General features: G+C 52.9%; 1 protein-coding gene across 10 annotated transcripts in view; it reads left to right on the top strand.

Moving 5' to 3' along the window:
- CTIF (cap binding complex dependent translation initiation factor) overlaps window positions 1-27,841 on the top strand; it is a 304,577-nt gene that overhangs the window by 47,606 nt on the left and 229,130 nt on the right. For 8 of the 10 annotated variants that reach the window (XM_060170359.1, XM_060170358.1, XM_060170351.1 and 5 more), the window contains one exon: window positions 25,969-26,170. In XM_060170359.1, coding sequence (XP_060026342.1) covers window positions 25,991-26,170 — 180 coding nt within the window. In that variant the 5' untranslated portion in view covers window positions 25,969-25,990. Of the gene's footprint in view, window positions 1-132; window positions 173-25,942; window positions 26,171-27,841 lie in introns of those variants that run through there. The other 2 variants (XM_060170353.1, XM_060170355.1) reach the window with 2 other exon arrangements.

The following is a 27,841-nucleotide window of genomic DNA, read 5'->3' as shown; positions in this document are numbered from 1 at the left end:
GCGATAGGCCAAGGGGAGAACATGCCTTTGCCTCCTCTGCGGCTGGGGCCAGGCCGAGGGACGCTAGATTGTCATTCACGTTGTTTCTTCTGAGTAACTACATTCAATTATCTACTATAAAACCTTATTTAGGGGACTCTTTTCCATCAACCGGATGCCACAGACGAAAGAGGTGAGTACCTCTTCTGCACACAGGGGCCTCCTGGAACAGGACCTTCCCACCCCGTCCCACCTCCCCAACTCCTGGGATGTGTGGCAGGGAAGGGGAGAGTTAATTTGGCAGCTCTGGTGTGTGGAGCATCGAGGCTGCAGACTGGCCTCTTTCATCAGCAGGTGGGCCGGCTTCGTGGGTGTCCTGTGCTCTGACACAGGGCCCTACACTCAGAAGGGTTAATGCTCGCTGATCCCTGGGCTGTCGCTGTTCTGAAATCCTTACGTTGGACAAGAGGCTCCGCTTGCATTCTCCTTTTCCCCGGGCGCCCCATGAATTACGCAGCCAGGCCCCCTTGCTTGGGTTCCACAGCTGTTGGGGGCGTGAGGAGGGGTCCTTGGGGTCTGTCAGCTGGCCAACCTGCTGGGGTGAGGCTGGCAGATGCCACAGCTCTCCCTGTGTGGGGACCGGCATTTACCGCAGCTGCGCGTGGATGCCACGGGGCGGCTGAGCAAGGTCAGGCGGGGCTTCTGGAATGGGCGTGCACACATTCCCGGGCTGCCTCTCTCCACCCCTCCCTCCCCGCCTCCCTCCATCCCGGGCTGCCCCTGCCCTCCACACCTGGAGACACCACGTGCACTCCTGTGACCTTGCTGCAAAGGGCAACGAGCCAGAAATCCTGACACGTGCAACAGACAGACATCCCCGCCCTGCCCTGAAGTTGGCTCCATCCGCGTCCCCTCAGGGTTTATTTTTGATGGAGGGGGAAGAGGAGAACATCCAAGGAATGCACTCCTGAGGCCCCTCCTCACCTGGTGCCCTCAGCAGCCCGCAGCGGACCCCAGCACTCATGGGAAGTCAGCGGGCGGGCCCTCACCCAGACCCTGCCCAGCACAGTCCTTACCAACACATCAAGTTCAGCAAGAAAACAATTAGGGAGCTGAGGCGCGAGGTCAGAATCATGGATTCCAGATTGCAAGGACTGGGGGGACATCGGTGGTTAGTGCCAGCGTTGCCACCTGAAACTAATGGGCTCCAAGGTGGGTGCGTAAGCACCCACCTGCAGAACGTATTAGAACTCGTATGTGTATTTATTTTTTTATCTTTTAATTTCTATTTGGGTTATGTTTTTGTAATGCACAAAATGTATCGCCAGGGTGAGTGTGTGTGTGTATGTGTGTGTGTGTGTGTGCGCGCACGCGTATGTGCAGGTGTGTTATGTACAGATTATGTATTAGTCTGCTAAGACTGCTTTAACAAAGTACCACAGACTAAGTGGTTTAAACAGCAGAAATGTATTCTTTCACAGTTCCAGAGGCTGGAAGTCCAAGATCAGGGTGTCAGCAGGGTTGATTCCTTTCGAGGGCTGTGCGGGAGGTTCTGTCCCGTGTCTCTCCTCTAGCTTGTGCTGGTTTCCTGGCAACCTTTGGCACTTCTTGGCTTGTAGATGTCTCTACCTTCATCTCCACTCGGCATTCTCCCTGTGTGTGTGTCTATGTGTGCAAATTCCCCCTTTTTATAAGGAGACCAGTATAACCTCTTAACTAACTACATCTGCAAAGACCCTGTTTGTTTTTTATTTTTTTATAAATTTATTTATTTATTTAATTTTGGCTGCGTTGGGTCTTCGTTGCTGTGCAGGCTTTCTCTAGCTGTGGCGAGCGGGGGCTCCTCTTCGTTGCGTTGTGCAGGCTTCTCATTGCGGTGACTTCTCTTTGTTGCGGAGCACGGGCTCTAGGTGCGCGGGCTTCAGTAGTTGTGGCACATGGGCTCAGTAGCTGTGGCTCGCAGGCTCTAGAGCACAGGCTCAGTAGTTGTGGCACACGGGCTTAGTTGCTCTGCTGCATGTGGGATCTTCCTGGACCAGGGCTCGAACCCGTGTCCCCTGCACTGGCAGGCAGATTCTTAACCACTGTGCCACCAGGGAAGTGCAAGACCCTGTTTTAAAATAAGGTGACATTCTGAGGTACTGGGAGTTAGTCTGAACTTTGGGGGACACACATCAAGCCATAGCTGATGGCATAAGCAGCGAAACAAGCTGGAAAACCAGTGGCTTAGCCAAGCCATTCGCTCTCTGTGCTCAGCTAACCTTGATTGTATGTTAGCCCAGCCACCTCCATCTCTCATCAGGAGGCCCTGGTCGGGAGCCGTCTTGACAATTATCAAGAGTTACTGCCAGGGTTTGCTGGGCCCGGGGCCTCCATTCAGCCAAGAGGAGAAAGGCCTCTGGTGAGAGGTGCAGGGCCCTGCGTGCTTGGCATGGCAAGAAACCGGATGTCCTGCTTCTCTTCCCTGCCTTGAAGCATCATATCACAATGAGCAAAAGAAGTAGCACTAAGCAGTCATGTGGGAATGGACTGACCTGGGTCTCTTTGGCATGACCTTGGGTAAGTTGTAGGATTCTGGGATTTTGTTTGTTTGTTACATTGGTACTTTTATTTATTTTTATTTTTAAAAAAATTAATTTATTTTTGGCTGCGTTGGGTCTCCCGTTGCTGCACACAGGCTTTCTCTAGTTGCGGCGAGTTGGGGCTACTCTTCATTGCGGTGCACGGGCTTCTCATTGTGGTGGCTTCTCTTGTTGCAGAGCATGGACTCTAGGCGCGCGGGCTTCAGTAGTTGTGGCTCGCAGGCTCTAGAGCGCAGGCTCAGTAGTTGTGGCACACGGGCTTAGTTGCTCCTTGGCATGTGGGATCTTCCCAGATCAGGGCTTGAACCCGTGTCCTCTGCATTGGCAGGAGGATTCTTAACTACTGCACCACCAGGGAAGCCCAGGATTCTGGGATTTTAAAATGGCAGGCGCCTGCCTTCGAGGTCCCCCAGTCCAATGCTCTCATTTTACTGACAAGGGGATGAAAGACAAAGGAGGGGAGGGTCCTGCCCAGGATTTTAGTTAGAATCAGGACTGGCAGCTGTGTCAGTTCTCTACTGCTGCATAACAAATTATCCCCCAAACAGCACACGTTTATCTCCTGCTTTGTGCTGGCTGGAGTCTGGGCTTAGCCCGGCTGGACACTCTGCTTCCAGGGTCTCTCCCAAGGCTGCAGAAGAGGTGTTGACTGGGGCTGTGGTCGATTGCGGGAGTATCTGCTTCCTAGCTCGCTGGTACAGTTGTGGATGAGGTTCAGTTCCTTGGGGCTATTGGGCTGAGGCCTCAGCTCCTCACTGGCTGTTGGCCAGAGGGTGCCCACAGTTCCTGGCCACGTGGGCCTCTCCAGCATGGCAGCTTGCTTCATCAGAGTGTGCGAGCCGAGAAGGCAATGGAGAGTCAGCAAGACAGAAGTCAGTCTTTTGTAACCTGATTACAGAAGTGACATCTTATCATTTTACCATATTCTGTTTGTTCGAAGCTGGTCTCTAGATCCAGCCTACACTCGAGAGGGGATTGCACAGGGCATGGAAAGCAGGAGGCAGGGGTCACTGAAGCCCATCTTAAAGAGTTCCTTACCACAGCAGCCTGTAACAGGAAACCTAAGTAACAGTGGTTTAAACAACACAGATTTTTTTTTTTTTTTTCTCCCATGTAAAAGGACTCTGGAGGCAGGAACCTAGGTCTGGTGTGGGCGCTCTGTAGCCGTCAGGGGCCTAAGGTCTTTCTGTCTTTCTGCTTTGCCATGCTTAATGGGTGGCTACTTACTAGTCCCAAAGTTGCCTCATAATCTAAGAGAGCTGCGGGAGCTCCAGACATCATGCCCACATTCTACACAAGGAGGAGAAAGTGGAAAGGACAAAAGTCATGTGCTGGCTCAGTCAGTCCCTTTTAAAGGGTTTCCCACCCATTAACTTTGTTTTACATCTCATTGGCTGCTACTATCTGTGAGGGAGGCTGGGAAATGTAGTTTTTATCTGGGCACATTGTCTCCCTCAGTATTATAAGGGTTTTGTTAGTAAGGAAGGAGAGACTAGATATTACAGGTTCAACTAGAAGTGTCTGCCACTCTCATAGCTCCACAACCTGAAGGTGGTAAAGCCCAGTTTTCGGGTTTCCCTGTGTCGTGTGGGCCCTGTTTCCAGTTCCTGATCTTCTGAGGGGGCGGTGTGGGTGGAACAAGGTCAAGCGTTGAAGGATGAAGTGCAAGTTCAATGTGGGATGAAGCATTGAATGAAGCAGTTTAATGTATATGTCGACTGGCCGATTTTATTCATTCATTCCCTCCCTCATTCACTGAACATGCATTTGCTGCTCACTTACTCTCTACAAGGCAATAGGAAAGGAGGAAGAAAAAGATGTGAGAGACCCACAACATCCAAGAGGAAACAGACGTGTGAGTGGATAATTGACCAGTCAACAGATAACTCACCAGAAAACCAGTCCTGGGGAGAAGGGTCTTGAGGGGTGCATAGGTGTTGTCTGGACAGGAGTAAGTCAAGGATGCAGCCTACGTCCTGGCATGTAGCTTCAGCCCCCTGGTCTAGAGGAGGGCCTTGCTGGCCTCTCTCTTCTTGAGCCTGTGAACTTGGGCAGTTTCTGATGAGGAGACCCAACGACCAATGCAACAGACAGACCTCTACCTCCACCTGTGCCCATGATGGGGTCTCTGTACCCCCTATTCCATTGCTTCAGGTTTTGTAGCCCACCGTCTGGCCCTGGACCCTGCAGCCGAATTCCTTAGACCTCCACTGGGCATGCACCAAGCTCCAGGCTCTTAAATGGTAGGCAAGTAGCATGGGGGGCAGGGAAACCCCGGCTGAAGTGACTGGGGAATCGGCAGGTGGTTCTGGGGTCTTACCACGTTTCCAGATTTCTCCTGCTTGGCAACCACAAGTATTTTTCATACCTTGGTTGTCTTAATAAGTCACAAGAGAACAAATGAAAACCATACAATTTAGTCTGTGAAATTCTGCTCATTCATGGTTTAAGAAGGCTTCAGGGGCCTTGGTGTGAAGGAAGTTAGAAGTGTGATGTCATTAGCAAGGTGGGGGAAGGTGTGCTGGGCACCTGTCAGCGCCGAGGCTGATGTGGCACCATCTGATGATGCTCAGAAATGCCTGGCGCCTGCCCGCCCTCCACACCCTACGCAGAAGTAGACAAGGGAACCCATAGGGCAGCAGGGGAGCTGGGAACGAGATCAAGGCATGTGCCATCTCAGTGCATTTAAAACGTTAAAATCAGAACTTGAGAACATGTTTCCCTTTGGTATTTTGCCCGCAGAAGAATCTACTGCCGGGAGGTTTGTGTAATGAGGGAACCCAGAGCATGAGCGAGGATAGTAGCGCCAATGATGAAAACAGTGGCGTTTACTGACTGTACCAAAGCATTCAACATGAGTTACAAGGGCTTTATGGGGATTATGTCTTGGTCCCCACCTCCAACCCCCAGCCTTCTTCCCAGGGACGGGGGCGCGTGGTGGGGAACAACCCCAGTGATGCTCCCATTTCCCCCACCTCTGGCTCTGCACGAGGTCAGCAGATTTCTAGATTAAGCGGTGACGCACAGGGCGGCAGATGGACAGCATGCTGTCCACTCAGCAGGGGCCCTCGTGCATTGCCAGAGAAGAAAATGACCTCTGTGCCAGACAGCTCATGGCTGTGGGAAGGCCTTGCAAATAAGGCAGCGTCCCTGCCGCAAGGGTGTCAGCAGAAAGCTCTGCTGGCCTGGCGCGTGGCAGGTGCCTCGCAGCAGGGGGCTGCCCTCCCGTGACCAGCCGCCTGAGTCTGGGATGGCGGAGGCTCCACCCAGCCAGCGTTCTAACCTGGTGATCAACAGGCCGGAGGGACCCTGCAGCCAACTTTTTACTTCTCTTAAACCAAAGTTTGTTTCTTCTTACTTAGAAAAAGACCAAAAGCTTATTTTTGAGAAAAAAGAGGAAAATACAGAAAAGGTAGTCCTAATTCTGCCTCTGAGAGATGTTTTAGGATATTTCTTGTTTGCAGTCATTTTTCTGTGCATTTTCATGTGATTGGGATCCTAGCGTACCTAAAAATGTGTTTCCCCCCCCTCATAACATGGCAACATGAACACTCCTATGTTGCTACAGTCCTTCACAAATTCCTGGGGGCAAGAAATCCATGGGGCGGCAGCCCCAGTGGAACCGTCTCTGTTGTTGGGTGTGACGGCATCTCAGCGCCCAGCAGTCTGTTCCCCTCCACGCCAGCTCCTTTCCTGCTCAGCCGGGCCTCTGCACTGCCCAGGTCAACAGGGCACCTGGCTAGTTCCTAAGGGAATTTGGAGACCCTCCTCCTTCTAGAGTCTGGGCAGTGCCAGGTACACCCATTATCGGGAGGCAGGGCAGCGCCTGTGTCCTGGGCAGACGGATGAGACCCTCAGCGTGGTGATGGCTCTGAAAAGTGGGTGCCCTGGCCCCTCCTCACAGCCTTTCATTGCGGGGGTGATTCCTGAGCCAGTATAGTGTTCCCCAAAGCTTTCCAGCCTGTGATACCCACAAAGTGGCCAGTCCACTTTGCGTATGTGAGGCCAGAAGAGGGCCGCTCACCACATTGACAACCAATGCCTCCAATAATACCCTGGACGTCAGTTTCCCTCACTGTCCAATGGACACAGTAACAGCCTCTGTGGGAATGAGCACTAAATGCAGTAAAACATGAAGTGCACTTAGAAGGGCGTCTGGCACACAGCAGGTGTGTGCTGCCACTAGTAGCTGCTACTTGGGAGCGCGTGGGTGGCGGGGAGCTGGGACCAGCAGGGAAGCAGCACGGATGCTGTAGAGGAGTGTGTGATGCCTGGGCTGAGCGAGCGGCTGTGCTGATACACACACCTGGGTTCACTAGTTACCGTCTCACCTGTGACAGCTCTGAGGTCTGGCACTTTGCACGGAAAATCTCACTGATTGCTCACGCTCTTCGTCCTAGTGGCTCAGGGAATTGGGAAAGTGGGGTCTTGCGCTCTTTCAGCCAGTGGTGACCCAGGCTGCTCTTGGGGTCATAGGTCCCGACCCGCATCTTCCCTCTGGGGCCACACACGGGGGTTCCCGCTGCCAGGCAGAGCAGGGGAGGGAAGGGGTGCCGGCTAGAGGCAATGGGACCCAGCAGGTGCTCCCAGGCTGGGACAGCTTCTCGGAAGTCCCTACTGTGAGGGTCACCTTAGCTGAGTTGTTACGCCCATTTGGGCCCAGCATGGTGGTCATATGGCCTGAAGGCCTGGGAAGAACTGGTTTCCTGTCCCTGCCTCCATGACTGTACATGGGGGCAAAGGCCAGCCCCTACTCCTCAGCCCCTTCTGCCCGGTGGGTTGCAATGAGGATTTGGGAGCTGTTTTTTTTTTTTTAAAAGAAGATGTTGGGGGTAGGAGTTTATTAATTAATTAATTTATTTTTGCTGTGTTGGGTCTTCGTTTCTGCGCGAGGGCTTTCTCTAGTTGTGGCAAGCGGGGGCCACTCTTCATCGCGGTGCGCGGGCCTCTCACTATCGCGGCCTTTCTTGTTGCGGAGCACAGGCTCCAGACGCGCAGGCTCAGTAGCTGTGGCTCACGGGCCCAGTTGCTCCACGGCACGTGGGATCCTCCCAGACCACGGCTCGAACCCGTGTCCATTGCATTAGCAGGCGGACTCTCAACCACTGCGCCACCAGGGAAGCCCTTGGGAGCTGTTTTATGCAGCAAGTTGTGCTGTGCCCAGCTGCCTGGGCTGGCTGCTGTGGTCATCGTGAGAGGAGGCAGCAGCGTGGCCCCGGCCCTAGAGGAGGTCAAGGCCTCACGGGATAGCACACAGGCTTGGTGGTGCCTCGGTGATGCGGTCCCTGCACTTGGGGCCTCTCCCCTCCCCCACCCATCTCCCACCTCCCGTCCTCCTCCAGGGTCACTCAAGGTAGGTGCTTCCTGACCTTCTCTCCCGCACAAATTATCATTATTTTTGTTTTGTTTTGTTGGGTTTTTTTGTTTGTTTGTTTTTATTGAGGAATAATTGACATCTAACATTATGTTAGTTTCAGGTGTACAACATAACGATTCAATACTTGTATATATTGTGAAACGATCACCCAGATTATTAATCGCCATTGTTTATTGAGCCTCTAGTGCATGTTTGATTCTGAAATGAGCACATCAAGTATACGCATCATATATTGATTGCTAACTGTTTGCCTGGGACTGTGCTAATTTTATACATTTTTATATAATCCTCTCAACTGCCCTGTCAAGTTGGGGTTTTTAATCTGCTGGGGAGACTGAGGCTCCAGGGGTTCAGTACCTTCCTGGAGGTCGTGTAGTATGTTTGCCCACCAGTTACTCTGTGCTGACTCCCGTGTGTGCCTTTGTACCGGCGTCTCCGTGGCTCCTGACAGGAATTCCTACTCTGTGCCATCTTCTGCCTGCCACCCTGGCAGATCCTCAGGGCAGAAGCCACGTCTCACCTGCTACCCGGATTCTAGCACAGCGCCTGGCACGCGCTGAGGAAGTGGCAGGTGTTTGTTGTGCTTTGAGTCGAGGGTAGAGCCAGAATCAAGGGCACAGGGGTGCCCTGAATGGATATTCCTTCTGAGCCCTGACAGCTCGATGTCTGCAGCTGTGTTCCTGGCTTGGCACCGCAAATAGACTGGAACGTTGGATGCTTTTTTCTCCCTTGGACGGTGCTGGATGATGCACAAATTCTTCGTTACCTTTTGCACCGTAACTAGTTCTTTCCTTTTTCCCCAGTATTCCAGCCCTGAGTGGCCTCCTGTTACATCAGTCCCAAGGCAGCTTATCTCATGTTAGTTCCATTTTACACTGGTGTCCCCGGTGAGGCTGTGACTCTTGCTGAAATCTGAGCCGTGCCCTCCTTGCTCTCAGCCGCGTAGACTGGATGTTTCCACTGGCCGCTGTCCTCATCCTTGTTGGGCAGGCCCATATCTGGCTCAGTTTTCAGGCTTCGGTCTTCCACTCGGGGAAGTATATCTCAGCTCTCTTTAACTGGATCTGTCCTCACTTTGAAGGCTTTAGGCCTGTTCTTTAATCCAGCTGTAGGAAAAGAAAAAGGACTTTTTTGTTGAAGCACGGAGGACTTGATCGCGTTAATCTGTGCTCATGTCAAGGGGCCAGCTCTGCAATCCCAGGCTCACAAAAGAAAAATGTGTTTTTCCCCATCCTGATCCAGTGCCCTGTAAGCCACATATACTGCCAGGATGCGAGCAGCATGGTTAGATATTGAGAATCAATTTAGCCGTTTCCTGAGCTCGCATATTCTGCCTGCATGCAATAGACACAGTGATTTCTCACATCAGGCTCAGCAAGGCCGTTTCTGGACTCTCATAGGCGATCTGATGGAGAAGCTGTCTTCCGGGGCCCCCCACCTATAGGGAGAGCGTGTAACTCTGAGAAAAACACCTGGCCACCTTCATTTATAAACATGGCACAATATTGTTGGATGGCAGCCTGGGGACCAGCCTGTGGGGAGTGGAAATGCAGTCTCCTGGCAGCTGTAAATTAATGGTCCTTCTTTGCCTACATGCATGTTTAACATGGTCCCTTAGATGGCATTGGAATGAGCCCATCTTCATGGGCTTGTAGGACTATGACCGTTTGTACAGATATGTTCATCTTATTGTTGGGTATGCTCTAAAAGACTGTTTGCTTTTTTTTCGTTGTTGTTTTTTATTGAAGTAGAGTTGATTTACAATGTTGTGCCGGTCTCTGCTGTACAGGAAAGTGACTCAGTTGTACACACACATATATATATATTTACATTCCTTTCCATTATGGTTTATCACAGGATATTGAATATAGTTCCCTGTACTATACATTAGGACCTTGTCGTTTATCCATTCTAAATGTAATAGTTTGCATCTACCACCGCAAAGTCCCGGTCCCTCCCTCTCCCTCCCCCCTCCCCCTTGGCAACCACAAGTCTGTTCTGTATGTCTAAGGGTCTGTTTCTGTTTTGTAGGTAGGTTCACTTGTGCCATATTTTAGATTCCACATATAAGTGATATTATATGGTATTTGTCTTTCTCTTTCTGACTTCCCTTAGTATGATAATCTCTAGTTGCATGTTTTGGGTTTTTTAAGCAAGAAAATGTAAGAGAAGCTTAGAGATGGCAGTCTCCTGGAGGGGGCCTGAGCGAGTAAAAAGGAAACACACCAATCTCGACTAATAAGGGTTTTAGTCCTGGCTCCATGATTCGGGATGTGTCATGTCACAGTGCTCGTGTTTCCTGATCTGTAATATGAGGGAATGACTTGACCATTTCATTGCTTCTAGGAGACATGATTTCCCCCCACATGTTAATATCTCTGAAATCAGGGTACATCTTACTATCGATGGCTGCTAGCCACATGGCAGGTGTGTCACTGGCATAGCTGTCATTGCCTGAGCAGGCGTGAACGTGGTCCTGCTGTTCAGACTGTCATGACCTCAGTTGAATTGGGTGTGTCGTTGGTCATCCACCTGTTAAGTGGATTGGCACTCAAAATGTCTTCCAAAAGATCTCACTATAATTTATTATTGATACCAAATGTTACTGTGTACACAGAGGGACATGGAAGCAGTAGTGGGGCATTGATTTGATATTAGAAAAACAAATATTTGTTGTTGGGGGAAGAACTGCAATTTCATACTTTCTTGTAAAACAGCAGGAATTATCAGTCTCATGCGTGCCACCAAAGGCAGGAGGAATTTCCAAATCCCTCAGAAGAGATGAAACCACCGCAAAGCTATGTGAGGCTCGTGTGACCAATTTGTCTGCGTGCAGGCTTGTCATTAAGGCATTATGTCATAGTTTAATTGGCAGCATTTTTTTTTTCTTTTCTTTGTGGCTTATAAAATAATGGTGGCTCTTAGAATTGATGACTTGGCTTTCTAAGGATTCCCCTGGTTTTAATATCTAGTAGTTTTATTTGCATTTTTTGGTCAGTTAGAACAAACTAATAAAAATAACATTCATCCCATGTGTTGGTGCTGCACCTCTGCGGCCCACAACACTTAACTCATGATATCAATTGCCTGGTTACTTTCCTGTTTGATCCTATCACCTAAAATCAAACTTGAGTAGGTACTTATTAAATGAATGGATGGATGGACAGATAAATGGATGGAGGGATGGATGGAGGGATCGTTGGATGGTTGGATGGATGGATGGATAGATGGATGGATAAATGGATGAATGGATGAATAAATGGATGGAGGGATGGATGGATGGACAGATAAATGGATGAATGGATGGATAAATGGATGAAGGGATGGGTGAATGGATGGATGGGTGGGTGGGTGGATGGAGTGGATGGATGGATGGATGGATGGAAGAATGGATGAATGGATAGATGAATGGAGCTGCACCAGGAGATGCATTCTATCTTTGGTGAAGCAGCAGAATCCTTTCTAGGGAAGCTGCAAACATTTCTGTCAGATTTAGGGGGAATCTGGACTCAGTTTTTTAGGCTTTTTGTTGAAATTCTTTTATTCACTTATAGTCTTAGTTGTTTCTCACAGCTATAGTTTTCTCTGGGTAGGTCTCTAAGCTACTCAGCCAGAGATTCGAACCCAAGGCAATTATCTTGGGACCAACTTGTGTAAATACACTAGTTTTTTAAGAGACTTTATTGAGATATAATTCACATACCATACAGTTCACCTATTTAAAGTCTACAATTAAATGCTTCTCTGTATAATCACAGATATGGACAACCACAGTCAATTTTAGAACACTTTCATCACCTCAGTAAGAAACCCCATAGCCTTTAACTATTGCCCTCCTGCCCACCTATTCCATCCCCTCACCCGCACATTAGAGGGTACCCTAATCACCCACTGATCTACTTTCTGTCCCTATAGATTTCCATATTCTGGACATTTCATAAGAACGGAATTGTGTAATCTACGGTCTTTTGTGACTTTCACTTAGCACAATGTTTTTAAGGTTCATCCACACTGTAGCACGTATCAGGACTTCATTCTTTTTTATGACCGAATAATATTCCATTGCTTGAATATACCACATTTTGTTTATCTATTCATCAGTTGTCAGACATTTGGGTTGTTTCCATGTTTTTGCTATTATTAGTACTAGTACTAGACTTCCCTGGTGGCACAGTGGTTAAGAATCCGCCCGACAAAGCAGGTGACATGGGTTCGAGCCCTGGTCCAGGAATATCCCACATGCCACGGAGCAACTAGGCCCATGCTCCACAACTACTGAGCCTGCACTCTAGAGCCCGCCAGCCACATCTACTGAGCCCACGTGCCACAACTACTGAAGCCCATGTGCCTAGAGCCTGTGCTTTGCAACAAGAGAAGCCACCGCAATGAGAAGCCCATACACCACAACAAAGAGTAGACCCCGCTCGCCGCAACTAGAGAAAGCCTGCATGCAGCAATGAAGACCCGACGCAACCAAAAGTTAAAAATAAATAAATAAAATAATAATAAAAACATTTACATACAAGTTTATGTACGGAGACGTATTTTCACTTCTCTTGGTTATATGTGTGTGTGTGTGTGTGTGTATATATATATATATATATCTATATATATATATATATATCTAGGAATAGGATTGTTGGATCTTATATTAACCCTATGTGTAATCATATGAGGAGCTACCAGACTGTTGTCCAAAGCAGCTGCATCATTTTTCATTCCCACCATCAGCATATGAGGGTTCTAGTTTCTCCACATCCTCACCCACAGTTGACTCAGTGATTTGTAAGGGCCTTTCTACTTCTAAGCTCCCAGGATTCTGGAGTGAAATCCGTTGACTGTTGAGCCAGTGGAGGCCCTTTTCTGGCTTTGCAGATCCCCTTCTCCCATCTCAGTAGAGTTTGCAGAGGGCTGTGGGGAATTTCTCGGTTAATTATCTACCAGTTAACCACGCAGCCTGTTCCCTGTGGCTGTAACTGGCGACAGACTGCTCCTGCTGTGTGCCCGTAAAGAGGTGATCTGCTGCTACCACACTCTAGTGAGGGAAATTAACTGCAGGGCTAATGGGAAATAGAGCCCAATGACTGTGATGGCCTAATAAGAGCAGCCATCTGGGACCTGCCACCAGGTGGGTTCTCTCCTCTCTGCAAGGCATCTGGCTGCGTCCGGGAGTCCTTGCTGCAGCTGCCCCACTCTAGCCCCCAGGGAGAGCTCCTAGGTCACAGTGGCCCTCTCACCGGGAGCCCACAGTCCTTCCATCCATCTTCTGTGGAATCCTACTTTGTGCGGGGCCCTGGAAGTATATTGATGGGAGAGACAAAATGATCACGTCCACGAGAACACACACTCTAGTGGGTTCCAATGGGAGTGATCTGGAGGTCAGATTTCCTGGCTGCCTATTTCCCTAATTATGTGACCTCCACGTGTCCCAGAGAGAAAATACTTGGGGGAAACCAACCCCAGGAAAACTACTGTACCTGAGCCTTCAACATGGCCGTGGCCAGCAGCCCTCATCTCTGGTGTGGCTGTCGTTGCCGAGATCTCAGTAGTTGGGCTCCATGTTCTACAAGGTAACAGCCGTAGCCAGCAGATGTCTGTGGTCTGCAGAGCTTGGCTTTCCCACGCCCTCTCTCCAGAAGAAGTCCCTGTATCACGTAGGACTTTCATCCCTTCCATCCAGTCCCTTTCCTCTTCATCCCTCAGAGCTTCTGCCCCATCACAGCACAAGCTGGTGGGAACAGTCAGTGATTTATTGGCTCGTGCCACAAAGCAGTGGGACTCTGAGCTGCTACTGGTCCTGGGGAGACACCCAGGGCTGGAGTCAGGACACCTGGGTTGCAGTCCTTCCTGTCGCTAAGGCACAGGCACATTGCTCCAGGGTCCCCATGTGTAAGAGGGAAGTGGTGACGCACACCTGTCTCCCTCATGCACAGGGTGATTGAGAGGCGACTGGCAGGATGGTGCTGGGCTGCGCGGACCCAAGGGCAGAAGGCCCAGAGCCCCCTCCCAAGCCTGGACAGATAATTTCAGATCTGATTCAATGGTTCATATCTGATGGTAGCTTACTCTCTTATCCTGTGAAAGGCACAAAGCCTTGACCTGGAGCAGTTCAGGGCCCACTTCAGAAGTGACCATGGGGAACAGCAGCTCATGGGGGATGTTGGGCAAGGATGGGCACGTTGAGTGGGTGGAGTTCTGGGCTCCTGGCTTCTGTTTAATCAGAGTAACCATATCTTGGAGCCCCTCTCTTTGGGTTCAAGTCCTGACTCATCCAGCCTCTTAACAGATGACCTTGGGCAATTCCTCTCTGCCGCGGTTTCCTAATTTGTACAGTAGGGACAAAAAGGTGCCTACATTATAGGATTGTCTTGAGGATTAAAGTAATATGTGACAAGCATTTAACACAGGGTTTGGCACATAGTAAATGCTCAATAAATGCTGGCTGTTATCTTTTCTATATTGGGGCAGCTGGGCAGCCGTGTATAATTTAATTTTTTTAATTAATTAATTTATTTATTTTTGTGGTACGCGGGCCTCTCACTGTTGTGGCCTCTCCCGTTGTGGAGCACAGGCTCCCGGTGCGCAGGCTCAGCGGCCATGGCTCACGGGCCCAGCCGCTCTGCGGCATGTGTGATCTTCCCGGGCCGGGGCACGAACCCGTGTCCCCTGCATCGGCAGGCGGACTCTCAACCACTGTGCCACCAGGGAAGCCCCTCAGCCATGTATAATTTAATTTGAAAGATAAGTATGGTATTAGAGGAAAGTAGTTTGGAAACCAGCGATCTGTGGGGAATACAGTATTGATGGTTTGCCTTCCTGCTTCAGTAAAGGTCAAAGGCAGCTGGCCCTGAGCAGCCCTCTTGGCGTCCTCCAAACAAAGTCAGGGGCGGCATGGGTGTGCTGGCTCCGGACCTGGAGGCCACTCCAGGAACCAGGGGTCTGGCCTTCCATTCTCTGTGGTTTTACAGTACTGGGCTCTTGCTGTTCAGTTCTGCCTGTGGTTCCTGGAGGAATGCAGGGCGAGTGATAGGAGCCTGGGCACCGGATCAAGTTCGAGGTTCCTGTGGTTGCTGTCCAGTGGGCCTCAAGCATTGTGTGTGATACATGCAGGCTACTCAGCCCAACAGGGGTCCACCCCCAGCTACTGTACCAGCTGATTCCACTGCTAACGTGCCACCCGTCTCTGCCTACCAGCAGCCAGCAGCTGCCTGTGTGTTAACACCAAAGGGACAGAGCAGCAGTTACCTGCTGTCCATTTTCTAATTTCTGGAAATCCAGCATCAAATACTCAATGATTAACTGAAGGTCTACAGTGGGTTCAGGTCTGGCTCCCAGGGCACAAAGGGATGAGCAGACACGTCCTTGGCCTCTGAGAGCCTGTAGTTTAGCTGAGGAAGGAGGCAGCCCCTCAGACCACTTCAGGGCTGAGCTGGAGTGTGGTAGAGGCATCATAGGGAGCAGTGGGACAGCCCTGTCCTTTTGCCTGGACCTCCCTCAAGACACCCAGGAGGGGCACCCCTTTCCCTGGACAGAGTTTGGGGGTACACTGCCTTCTGTCATTGCAATCCCTGCAGGGTGACACAATCTCCCTATAATAGCTCTGTGGCCTGTCTTCAACCAGGTTAGGGTAGTGTCCTGCTGGTCCGGAAACCTCCCTCTTTGCAGTGACCTTGCATATTTCTATTTTGGACTGTCATGTACTGATTTCACATTGTAACTGCCAGGGGACAGTCCTTGTTCTTGATTTCCAAGTTCTTAGGGACACTCTTCATTTTTGTGGTCATAGACCACCTACAGTTTCTTTCTTGTAGTGGGGGGGTCTCAAACGCGGATGTCTGTGAGGGCCAGGCAGGTAACATGTGAGTGAGTGCAGCCGCGTGAGAGTGATGGCTGTAGGCCGTGGGGAGACATTAGGGAGCATTGGGGTCTGTGGAGAACTGGTGATCACGTGCCCTGTCTGAAGGGCTCAGCCCTGCTTAGCTCTAGCCGACGCTTGTAATGTTGGGAGGCAGGCCAATATTGCTGGATCTCACAGTCTTTCAAGAAAATCAGAAATGTGGATTTTTACGTGAAATCTTTTGGTTTATAAAATTGGCTTGAATATTTAAAAAATACAGGACAGACCAAACGAAATACACTGTGGTCCTGACATGGCCCTTAATGAGCATTTGCAGTCTCTGCTTTGTGTTTATGCTCCTGTGCGGGAAGAGTTGGTCATCCAAGGTGGCAGGGGACAGAGGCTGAAGGGCCCCGTGAGCAGCTCCTGTGGGTGTTCTGAGGGACAAGGTCACGGTGAGCTGGGGTAGGCAGGGTGGTGTCCAGAGGTGGGCTTGATCGAGGGGTCCTGGAGAATGGGAGGGGAGAGGGAAGGGATGCAGTTCCCGGAGCCTGCTCTGTCTTCCCAGCCGTGAGACAGGCCCGCAGGGTCACAGCCCCCCAAGGGACAGGCTTCCGAGACCCCTCCCAGTGTCTCTGAAACCACTTGGTACTGTCACCGCTCCAGCTGGGTTGGTTCAGGAAGCTGTTGCCAGGAGGGAGCAAGATGACTGGGGACCCTGGTTACCCCGAGGGAGACACTGGAGGGAGAGTGTCACCTGAGAAGGAAGGCCTGGGTGCTGGGCCACCGGGCTTGGAGGAGCTCTGTGGCCTTCACCTGAGGTGCTCTCCCAGGTGCATCGCCGGGTTCAGAGCAGGACACCCCTGGGCTCTGTTTCCGGCGTTCTCCGAGTGAGTTTCCACTCTGTCCGTCAACTCAGAAGCTTTTCAAGGCCGGTGGCAGGGCCCACACGCTTCACTTCTCATGCGTTTTCACTTAATCCTCCCAACATTTTATGAGATGGTACTTTGATCATCAGACTACTTTAAAGATGAGGAAACGGCCTGCCCAAGGTTACAGAGCTTGGTTTAGCCAGCATTGGAACCCAGAATCATCACGTTTCCCTATCTTAGGAGTAGGAGGCAGGGAGGAAGCGGCCTGACCCCAGCCAAGGATGGGGCTGGCCAGCCAGTGACCCTGAGGCCTGTGACTTCCTTGCCCCCTCGAGCCTGTGGGGCACGACATACAGCAGGTGCTCAGTACCTGTTGAGGTAAATTGCCTTAAGGAAGCTCTAGAATGTGGTGGGAAGAAGTTGGAGTCTTGGTTCTGGGACCAGGTGACCCTGGAGGCTGGTGGAGCGGGGGATGGGACAGGTCCACCCCCAGCACCCTTGGCTGTAATGTTCTAAGAGCTGGGAGGGGACTGGCGGGGAGCCTGGGCCCAGCAGCAGTGAGCAGGGGAGCTGGGAGGCCCACTTCCGGGGAAGGAGCATGCTGGACTGGGTGGGAGGGGTCTGGGGAGCCGGAGGCCCGTCTGCTGTCAGGGCTTGGGACAGTGAGAGGTATCGGATGAAGCGGGGCCCCGAAAGACCATGAAGTCTTGTCAAGACAAGATAAAAACCCATAAAAAATTCAAGAGCAGGATAAGAGTTGGGTGACAGCGCAAGGGGGGGCGTGAAGGTGTCAGGAAGCAGTCTGTGCTCAGCCAGGGGAGCGGCTGGGGAGTCTGGCCCCGGAGCCCGGTGGAGGCTCCTGGTGACCCCGGGGGCTGGAGGGGAGGGCAGATATGGACGGCAGGAAGGTCCAGGGATAACCTCAAGAGCCCACCCTCGATGCCCTTCTGCCCATTGGTCCGGGCTCGTCTGCTGGTGCGGAGGCCTCTGCAGGGTCGGGGGAGTGACTGTTTCAGGATGTTTTCTCCAGAGGAAGTCCCAGTCGGGAGACTGGAATCTGATGGAGTGTGTCCTGTGCATGGACTGCTATGGGTCCCTCTCCCCGTGCCCCCCTTCTCAGGTGCCTCTCCAGGTGCTACCGCGGTGGGCATGCTGAGGAGAGAAGGGTTCACAGCGTCTCTCCTGTCTTCTTGGGTCCCAGTGGCCTGAGCCCTCACTGTGAAAACCAGTCCAGCTCCTCAGTTACTCCTAGAGGCTGCTCTGGGGAGAGAGCGGCAAGGCCCGGGCCCATTGGTCTCTCCATGGAAACTCTGAAAGGTCCACAGGGCTTGGCCCAGGGCCCTGCATGGAGTGAGGGTTCAACAGGGTGTGAAAATGATGCAATGATTTGGGGGTTGTCTGTTATTTAGGAATAACTGTCTGATGTTAATGACTGTAACGCAGAACTGCACTTGGGGTCCAAAGACATTGGCAGTCGCTGGGGGAGGGGAGAGGTGACTCAGCTGAGCAGGGGGTCTCTGGGGATGGCAGACTCTCAGGGGCTTGGGGACCTGCATTACAGGTGGGCTGTATCCATAGGCATCCGAGTGGCTCCCAGCAGGCCCTCCCTTCTCTGGGCTCCAGTGTCCTCATCTGCTCAGTAAAGGGGCTGGATTCTCTAAGATCCACTGAGGTCATGAGGCTTAGATCTCAGAAGCCCCTCCAGCTTGTTGAGAGCATTTGGGTATGTCTGGGCCCACAGCTTGGCCCTGTGGGACTCTAAGCAGGTGCTGTTATGTGTTCCTGGTGCCGAGAGCCCAGGGTGGAGGTGGGTGATCCCAGGGTCCACAAATAAATATTAATTCAGCCTGTTGAGGTCCTGCCTGGCCCTAAGTGGGCCATGAGAGAAACTGCCCCTCTCCCAGGGAGCTGGCCAGCAGGCCAGGGGATCAGAATGGAGAATCCAGCCATATTCCAGCCAGGGTGGAAGAGCTGAATAATGGATAGAAGGGATGTGACAGGTTTTCTAGATCTTGGCTATTCCAAGCCAGGTCCCCTGAGCAGCAGCAACATCACCAGCTGAGAGCTTGTTAGAAATGCAGCCCCTCAGGCCCCACCTGGGATCCACTGAATCCGAATCTGCATTTTAACAAGATTGCGTGTGATCGCTGCACACAGGAAGGTTTGGGAAGCACTGCTCTGGCCCACTTTTCATAAACTCTTTTGACCACGCCTCACAGAAAGAAATACATTTCCATGGTGTATTTAGATGAGACAAAAGTTCCATGAAACAATAGTTCCACTTACAATGTGTGTTACTCACTGGAATTTTCAACTTAGTTGTATAATTTTAATGCTGAGATCATGAGTTTGCCTTACACTAAGTTTATTTTGCAGCCGCTAAACCGCCGAGACCTGCAGTTTGAAAAGCGCCGCCCTAGCTAACCCCCGTCTCATGTTTTTTTTTTTTTTTGCGGTACGTGGGCCTCTCACTGTTGTGGCCTCTCCCGTTGCGGAGCACAGGCTCCGGACGCGCAGGCTCAGCGGCCATGGCTCACGGGCCCAGCCGCTCCGCGGCATGTGGGATCCTCCCGGACCGGGGCATGAACCCACGTCCCCTGCATCGGCAGGCGGACTCTCAACCACTGCGCCACCAGGGAAGCCCCCTTCTGATGTTTGAGTAACAAGGGTTACACCGGTGTCAGACATGTAGAGGACACCTGGTGTCCTGACTCCTGAGATGGTAAATGATGCTGATTTGTGAGGTCGCCTCCAGCTCGGAGTGTTTCTAAACTTTTCTACTTCTGGTGGTTGGGGGCCTGAGGCTCCTGTACACAGAGCCTTCCCCTGAATCCCCCTGCTTTCTTTGGCGAACACCAGCGTGGCCCAGAGTCCCCAGGCCAGCACGGACACGAGTGGCCGAGCCTGAGGGCTGCAGGCTTGGGGGAAAGGCATTCTGCCTGAGTCCTGTTGATGCAGGAGGTGAGGCATGGGCCAAACTCAGAGGGGAAGGTTGGCTGCAGGACCTTGTGAAGGGGGTTCCCGTGGCTTCCTCAGGGAGGGCTGTCGGTGTCCTCCTCCTGTGGCAGCTGGCCTCTCTCCTCCCACACTCAAGCGGGAGGCCTGGCCCAGCCCTGTCCTGCCCTGGGGGCTGCCTGACACAAAGGAGAGAGCCCTCCTGCAGGCTCTGGGTGTAGGTGGCAGTTGCCAGCACTGTGTTGGGAAGGGAAGGGGAGAAGGGCGGGCCTTGTGTGTGACCAGGAGCGACTGCTGGAGGGGGTCCGGGCTGGGGGAGCGAGGCCGTGCTGGTGGAGATGTGGTGGGTGGATGCGATTCAGCACCAGGGGAGCGCCGCTGACTGGCGGGGCCCTGCCGCCCACCTACAGCTCAGATGTGCCTGTATCCATCTGCGGAGTTGCTGTGCTGCTGGGCTGGATGGACAGACCCATGAGTTCCCAGGCCACTGAGCTCAGGAGCCCAGAGCGAGCCCCCTATTGCACTGCACAGCTCCCCGCAGCCGGCCTGTGGGCCAGGTGGCCGGGCCCCTTACGGAAAGCCGAAAAATGAGCTCTGGGCTTCCTCTCTGAGGTCCCAGCTGAGCTGTGTGCTGAGGGCCTGAGGGGAAAGGGTCCGAGGAAGGGTGAGGGGCGTGGGGCTGCCCTTTCAGGGCCCGGAATGATGGATTCCCCAGGAAAGAGCTAGCAGGCAGCGAAACAGAGGAGTCTCATCTGGTTGGCAGGTCATGGAATTGGTCCTGCGGATTGGGGGAGGAGGTGCCGCCTCTAACGCCTGGCTGTTCTTAAAGGGATTGGCTACATTTGCCGCTGCTAATGCCTTTTGTCACCGGGCGGGTGGGAAAGGATGCTGAGAGGGCTGGGACAGTTCCAGCTTCTTGTCTCTGGGCCCTACCTTTCCTCCAGACCTCTGGCCCCTGGTGTAGCGCTGTGAGCCCCACGAAGGATGCAAGGCGGGCAGGCCCAGAGGATGGGGGGAGCGAGATTCCTGACCTCAGGCAGAGCCCGCGGTGTCAGCTGAAGCACCTTTGCCGAGTGCTGGTTTCCCAAGGAAGCCACACCGCTCTGCAGCCCCAGCCCCTCCGTGCCCCTCCTTCAGCTGTGCCCACCCAGGCCCCGCCCTCCCTCCTGCAGGCTCTGGGCTGCCTGCCCTTTACAGCAAAGTGCGGCCTCAGCGCTTCTCCCACTCCTGCTGTCTGCCCTTTTGTTCCTCGGCATCCGTCACCTGGCAGGGAATGGGGGCAGGGCGGGGCGAGGAGGGGGGCCAGGAAGGCTGCAGGGCGTGTTCCTGGGATCTGGACTCAGCTCTGCATGCTGCATCCTGGATGGCTGCAGCCAGGGGAGGTGTCTCTTCTCCTCTTCCACCTTCTCCTCTCTTTCTTCCTCCTCTGGTCCCGTCCCCCTTATCACTTTCACTGATCATTAAAACATAAGCTCCTCTTGCTGGCTCTCAGCTTAGCCAGCAGCCCAGCTGTTTGGGGGTTTCCCATCCTGATCTTCCTGTGAATGAGAAACGGAGCCAGGAGGAGACCCCAAAGCACAGGCAGGAAGGGAGCAGAACAAGTCCTGGAGGAAAGCATCCCTTTATTTCCCTGTGTCTCCATCAGCCTGAAAGTTTACTCTGTGCCTCCTCACTCTTTTTACCTTAAGAATGCGGTGAAACTTCTAAGCTTATACCCCAAAGAATTGCAAACAGGGACTCAGACAGATACTTGTACACCCATGTTCACAGCAGCATTAATACAATAGCCAAAGGTGGGAACGACCGGAATGTCCACTGGTGGATGAATGGATAAACAAAGTGTAGTTCATGCATACAGTGTGTTATTGTAACACAGTGTATTATTCAGCCATAAAACGGTGTGAAATTGTGACGCGCTCTACACCATGCATGAATCTTGAAAACATTATGAGTGAAATAAGCCAATCACAAAAGGGTAGATATTGTATGATGCCACCAAAATGAGGTACGTTGAAGAGCCGAATTCAGAAGAGATAGAAAGTAGAGTGGCCGCCAGGGGCTGAGATGGGGGATGGGGGATTGTTTGGTGGGCGCAGGGCTTCTGTTTGGAATGATGAAAACGTTCTGGAAATAGATAGTGATGATGTTCACACAACATTGTGAATGGACTTAATGCTACTGAGTTGTACACTTGAAAATGGTTACAGTGGTACGTTTTGTGCTATATGTATTTCACCCCTATAGAAACTGGGGGATCGAGTGCCTGACCGACAGCCAAGGAGACGGATAACGTAGCTGCACTCCCTCTCTTTCCCTCCTCCCTCTTCTCTGCTAAAGAGATAAAACTTGGGTCTTTTCTACTGAAGGAGGGACCTGAACCCCGGTTGGGGCTCATTCTAGGATGTAGAGATGAGCCCAAGTGACATGGTAGCCCGGGTCCCCCTCAGAAAGCAGAGTTCCCAGAAGTACCCCAAGAACAGGAGTCCCTGAGGAGAGTAACACGGAAGGAGGGAGAGCTGGCAAAGGGACACTATGGATCTGGTCGCCACTGTGGGCAGCCGGGCCCGATCCACGGGGACCCGCTGAAGGACCATGAGGGAATGTTTGTCCCCGTCCAGGGCTGCCCCAGGGGCTGTTAGCTTCTCCCACTTCTAGGATGCAGGTTCCAGGTGCCAGGTGGGCTCCTGCAGGCACTGCTGGTGCGTGTCAGGAGGCTGGGCCGAAGGCGCTCAGGGCAGCTGAGGGGAGGTGCTGTCAGGCTACATGTTGAATCTGACTGGGCAGCAGTGACTGGAGTAGGAGGGGGCCTCCAAGGCAAGTGACCAGTGTGGGGCATGCTCCTTCTCTCTCTGGGCACCAAAATTCTCCAGGGTGGCAGTGTGTCTCAATGCCGGTCTCTTTCCTCAGTGAGCCAGTGAGGGGTGATTTCTGCCCCTGGGCTCCCTGACAGGACGGTGGTGTGGCCCCGTGACAGACCCGCAAGAGCCTGGGAGCGCCCAGCAGAGCAGGACAGAGACTGCTGCTGCGGGCCGCGCCTCCTGGAAACGCTCCCGTCTCGTTCCTACGGAAGCCAGGCCTCTGCCTGTACCTGTGATGTGTGCCAGAAGCCTGTGATAAGATCTTAAGTCTTCGAGGAATAATAGGTGCGGCCTTAGGTTCTGGCTTTTTTCTGCAGGCGGCTCCTTTTCAGCCTTATCATCCCATCCCCCTGAGGCTGTCCGTCCGCCCAGGATCCTGCACTGAGCTGGGCACAGGGCCCAGCTCTCTAGAGCCTGCAGCCCAGTGGGGGTTAAGACACACACACGCACGCACGCACGCACGCACGCACGCACGCACGCACACACACACACACACACACACACACACACACACCCACTTGAGGAATTCCCTGGGCTTTCAAAGGGCATTGAGGAAGGGCGAAGTGGGAGATGTCCTGAGGGCCTGAGCAGCCTGCCAGGAGGTGGGATGAAGAGGCAATGGGGAGTCACTGGACCTGGAGCTCTGCTGTGAGAACTTGGGCAAGTTACTTAACCTCTCTGAACCTCAGTTTTCTCTTCTAAGGAGTATAATTATATCGATTACGTAGAGTTGTGGTGAGGGGTAAGTGGACGAAGGAGGAGAGTGCCTGGCCCATGATGCAGGCTCAGTACACATTAGCCTTTCCTGCTATTAGGGGTTGCCGTAGCCATGCCCCTAGGCCGAGGCTGGGTGCATCCTTTGCCCACTGGCCGCTATTAGAGCTAATTGCCCGTTGGGCTAATTGCCTGTTGGCTCTAAGGTTCTAGCACTCCATGAGTGTTAGGACCCCGAGATTTGGCAGGTGGAGGGAAGGGGAAAGTGACTCTGGGTGAGGGACACGGTGTGAGCAAAAGCACAGAGGCAGTAGAAGCATCATGTGTTAGTGGTTTATTGCCATGTAACAAATAACTACAAATGGAGTGGCTTTAAACGATGCCCGTTTATCGTCTCACAGTTCTGAAAGTCTGCTCGGTATAGCAGGAGGCTGAAATCAAGGTGTCGGCTGGGCTGAGTTCTGGTCTGGAGGCTCTGGGGGACGAAACCTGACCCCGAGCTCATTGGTCGTTGGAGAACTTACTTCCTGCAGTTGTAGGACGGAAGCACCTTTCCCTTGTGGGTCGTTGACCAGGCATTGCTCTCAACCTCTAGAGGCCGCCCAGGATCCTTGCCCGCACCCCTCCTTCTTCAGGCCAGCAACGCTGTCTCTATCTCCAGCCCCGGATTTAGGGGGCTCGTGTGATTGGATCAGGCCCCCCTGAATACTCTTCCTCTCTTCAAGTCTGCTGATTTGGAGTTTAATTATATTTGCAAAATCCCTTCCCAGGAGTTCCTAGATTAATGTTTGATTGAGTAGCTGGGGGAAAGGTGTACACTCAGGACCCTCTTAGGAGGTCTACCTGCCACACACGGCTTGTACCTGGGACAAGGAGCAGAGTGGCCAGGGGGCCGGAGGGAAGCACAGGCAGCCATTGGAGCAGGTGGATGTTGGTGGTGGGAGGGATGTAAGGCCACTGTAGGCCTTGAATGGCAGGTGCAGGAAGGGGCGTTGGACATCCCCACCCCCACCCCCTCCTGTGGCCCTGCACCACTAGGCATGCTTATTTCAATCTGAGCAAACTACCTGCACACTCACTGCCACGCAGGCCTCCGCACCTGGGTTCCCTCACCCAACCCTGAAACCTCAGACTCCTCCCTCTGGGGCAGGTGGACAAATCCATGAGCCCTAAGGCCACTGAGCTCAGGAGCCCGGCGCACACCCGCTACAGCTGGCCTGGGGTCCAAGGGAGGCTGGGTCTCATGCAGCAGCCGAAAGCCAAAACGTGAGTCGGGAGACCAGCTGGAGAATGTGTGTCTCCCCAGGGAGTTCTTCCTCCCCGTGGTCCGCAGACTCCCGGGAGCCTGGCGAGGGTGGGAGGGAGTCAGCATTCAGTCTCAGCAGCATTTCCGGAACCCAGCAGGACATTCCTTGTGCTGTTTTGGTTTCATTACCGTTAAACACGCAACAAGCCCTTAAATATCGGTGAATAACTGTGTCCTAAAAAAGCTCTCAGTAATCCAAGGTTTTGAAATGCAAGTGTTCCTTTGAAAATACTGGGATGTTGCCTTTATTATCCACAGTACTGTTCTAGGTGCCGGCAGCCCTTTGTGGTCTCAGAGCCCCCTGCATACGTTACTTGGGTCTTTGTGTATCTAATGGTGCTGGTTGGGTAGAAGACTGTTCTGCTAGTTCTGGTGGTGAAGCCATGTGCAGCCTCTGCTTCCTCTGCTGAACAGGCTTCCCTGTGGAGAGCACTGATTTCCAGACAATGGAAGGGACACCAGACAAGCTTTGAAGCCTTTTCCCATCAGGCCTAGAGCCTGTCCAGAGGAAGGGGGAGGGTCCCTGGTGGGAAGGGACCTAGTGGTGAGAATGGTTCTAGCCTTCCCAACTTCCAGGTGGATCGGCAGGGAGCTTTGGGAGCAAGCGTGGACAGTGGAGGTGTCCCTGCATGCCTGGGCCCCTGCAGCGGCTGGGTTGACCTGGTCTAGTGGGGGAGGGACAGCAGTTCTATTGGTGGACTTTAACAGCTATCCCTGGAATGATGGTCACATTATGCCAGGCCCCCCAGGGAGAGGGCCTGAGGGCTGAAGAGGGAGTCATTCTCCTACAGAGGACCGTGGCTGGGCCACACCCTCCCAGGCCACCCACCTTGCCTTTCACGTCGTATCATTAAAAGCCAGTCACGTCCTTACAGACTGAGTGTAGCGCGTGTCCCAGTGGATGCACCATTAGCAGGGCTGCAAGATCACATTAGGGCCTGCAGTCTTCACCTAATTTAGGGATAGCCTGGCGTCCAAAGAGAAAATGTCTCTTTAGAAGGAGGTATTTCTTAGAGGCCCAGGCCCCTTAGAGGGTTTGTGTCTGTGGACCCCTGTACATCTCAATGCTGGGGTCAGAGACGTAGAAGCCTGTGGTCTGTTTTATTCTGCTTTGTGGTGGATTTTGTTAACTCCAAGTTGGGAAGTAGGGTTGAACTTGTAGACTGGGTCCGTATTCCGCTTTTTCCTGGGTGGTAAGGTCCGGGTATGGACTAACGCTCAACATCGCATGAGTTACTGTGTTGGCCAGTTAGGCAAATTACCTGCCTTCTCTGGGACTGAGTCTCCTTCCCCACGCAGGAGGGGTCACAGCATCCTCTTCACACTAAAGGCGAGCTGGCACCCCACTGACTTCTCAGGATGTTGGGAGACCAAGACAGCAGGCTGGATGAGGGACTGCTTCCAGGCGGGGGAGGATCTCTCAAGTGGGGTCATCATCTCTGCCTCCAACTGTGTCTCACAGAGCCCATCCGTTCTCTGTATCCGCAGCCCAGGCCCCTGAGCGGGAGGGATGGAGAACTCCTCAGCAGCGTCGGCCTCCTCCGAGGCCGGGAGCAGCCGCTCCCAGGAGATCGAGGAGCTTGAGCGGTTCATCGACAGCTACGTGCTTGAGTACCAGGTGCAGGGGCTGCTGGCCGACAAGACGGAGGGGGACGGCGAGAGTGAGAAGACGCAGTCCCACATCTCCCAGGTGAGCACTGCCCGGGAGGGGGCAGGGCCTGGGCAGGTACGGGGCCTCGGAAGCTCAAAGTGGGGTAATAGGGGTAAGGGACCCTAATTCCAGGCAGCCTCTGATCGCCTGGCCCTAGGTTGCCAAGGTGTGGATGGCCGCACCCAGCAGAGCGTGGGATCCAGGCAGGAAGCCCCCGGCTGTGTGCTCCCAGCCCCTCTGAACCACCTCTATCTACCCCGTCCTACCCCACTGGGTGGCTGCGGCCCAGCCAGTGTTCATGGAACGCTCGTTTACTGAGCCCCTGCTGTGTGCTAGGCGCCGCTCCCTGTCCTTCACAAGCTCATGTTCTAAAAGAGATGTGGCGACTGTAGCGTATCCAAAGGGCACATAATAATCAAAAGTCTGTCACTTGTGAATATTTCCTCTGATGTCGAATACAGGCGGTTGTTGGCGCCAAAGAATCGAGTCTCTCAGACAGTCCCCCAGGGCCCTGGGTGCCAGACCTCGTGACACACGTGACGCCTTCCGACCAGACTCTCAGGTTGGCCTCCCTGCTCCTGGTCGGTCTGTGGCAGCCCTGATCCTGGGTAGGAGGTGAACTCGGCTGAAAGACTGTGGGTCGAGATTTGGGAGTTTTGAGTCGTCTTGCGTAGAATGTGAACCATTAAGGGAAGTGACCATGTCACATGCATCTTTGCTGAACATGTTAAATTCTCAGTAGATGTTTGTTCAAGAGTTGGTTCCAACTACCAGCGGCCTGTGTGACCTCAGGCAAACCCCTCAACTTCTCTGAGGCTTGGCTTTCTTATCTGGTGAGTGGGGATGATCCCGCTGCCTCAGGAATGTTGGAAGGTCAAAGGTGATGAGAGGTTCCGAAACTACAGAGGGGCAGAGTGTTGTCTGCACCCAGAGGCTCGGGGCGGGGGGGTCTCTTCTGCTCAGGGTCTGGGGCCCAGTGTCCACCTCTTGTATTTGTCCCCCTCAAGCCTGGGGCTCCTCTGTCAAGTAGAGAAGTTGACATGGGTGCCCTGCTTTGGAGAAAAGCCAAGTGCAACTGGCTGGCTCGCTCTCTGGGTGGGCAGAAGATCCAGACCCTCCAGCTTTTTAGAAAGCCAGAATGAACCTGTGGCTTTCCTGGAACTCAGGACCAGGAGTGGACCTGGGAAATTGTGAAGCCTTGCTGGTCCACACCTTATCCCCATTGGAGGGTAGGGAAGGCAAGATCTGCCCTGAGAGAGAAATCGATGCTTTCCTTGGCGTCCTTGAAGTTCTACAATCACAGGTAGTGTGAGCCTGTAGTCTGTTCAGTATTCATTCTACAAGTGTGTATTGAGTACCTGCTCTGTGTCTAGCACTGTCCTAGGACTGGGTACCTGGGAGTGAGTGAAAGAGATGAAAAGCTCAGCCCTCGTGGAACTTATCCCAGTGGTGGATGGCAACTGCTGTGGGGAAAAATAAATCAGGAAAATGGAGTGGGGAGTGATGAAGGTCAGGAGGGGTTTGCAATTTTAAATGGGATGTCAAGAAGATGTCACCGAAGGAGGTGGAGAGGTGAACTTGCAGATGTCTGGGGAAGGGGCAGTCCAGGCAGAGGGGACAGCACGTGCAAAGGCCAGAGCTGGCAGAGTTATTCCAGGGGCGGCAAGGAGGCCGGTGTGGCTGGAGCAGAGGGAGAAAGAGGGAGAGCAG

This window comes from Lagenorhynchus albirostris, chromosome 14, assembly GCF_949774975.1.
Source record: "Lagenorhynchus albirostris chromosome 14, mLagAlb1.1, whole genome shotgun sequence".
NCBI classification, from domain to species: Eukaryota; Metazoa; Chordata; class Mammalia; order Artiodactyla; family Delphinidae; genus Lagenorhynchus; species Lagenorhynchus albirostris.
This window is presented reverse-complemented; position numbering and strand designations above follow the sequence as displayed.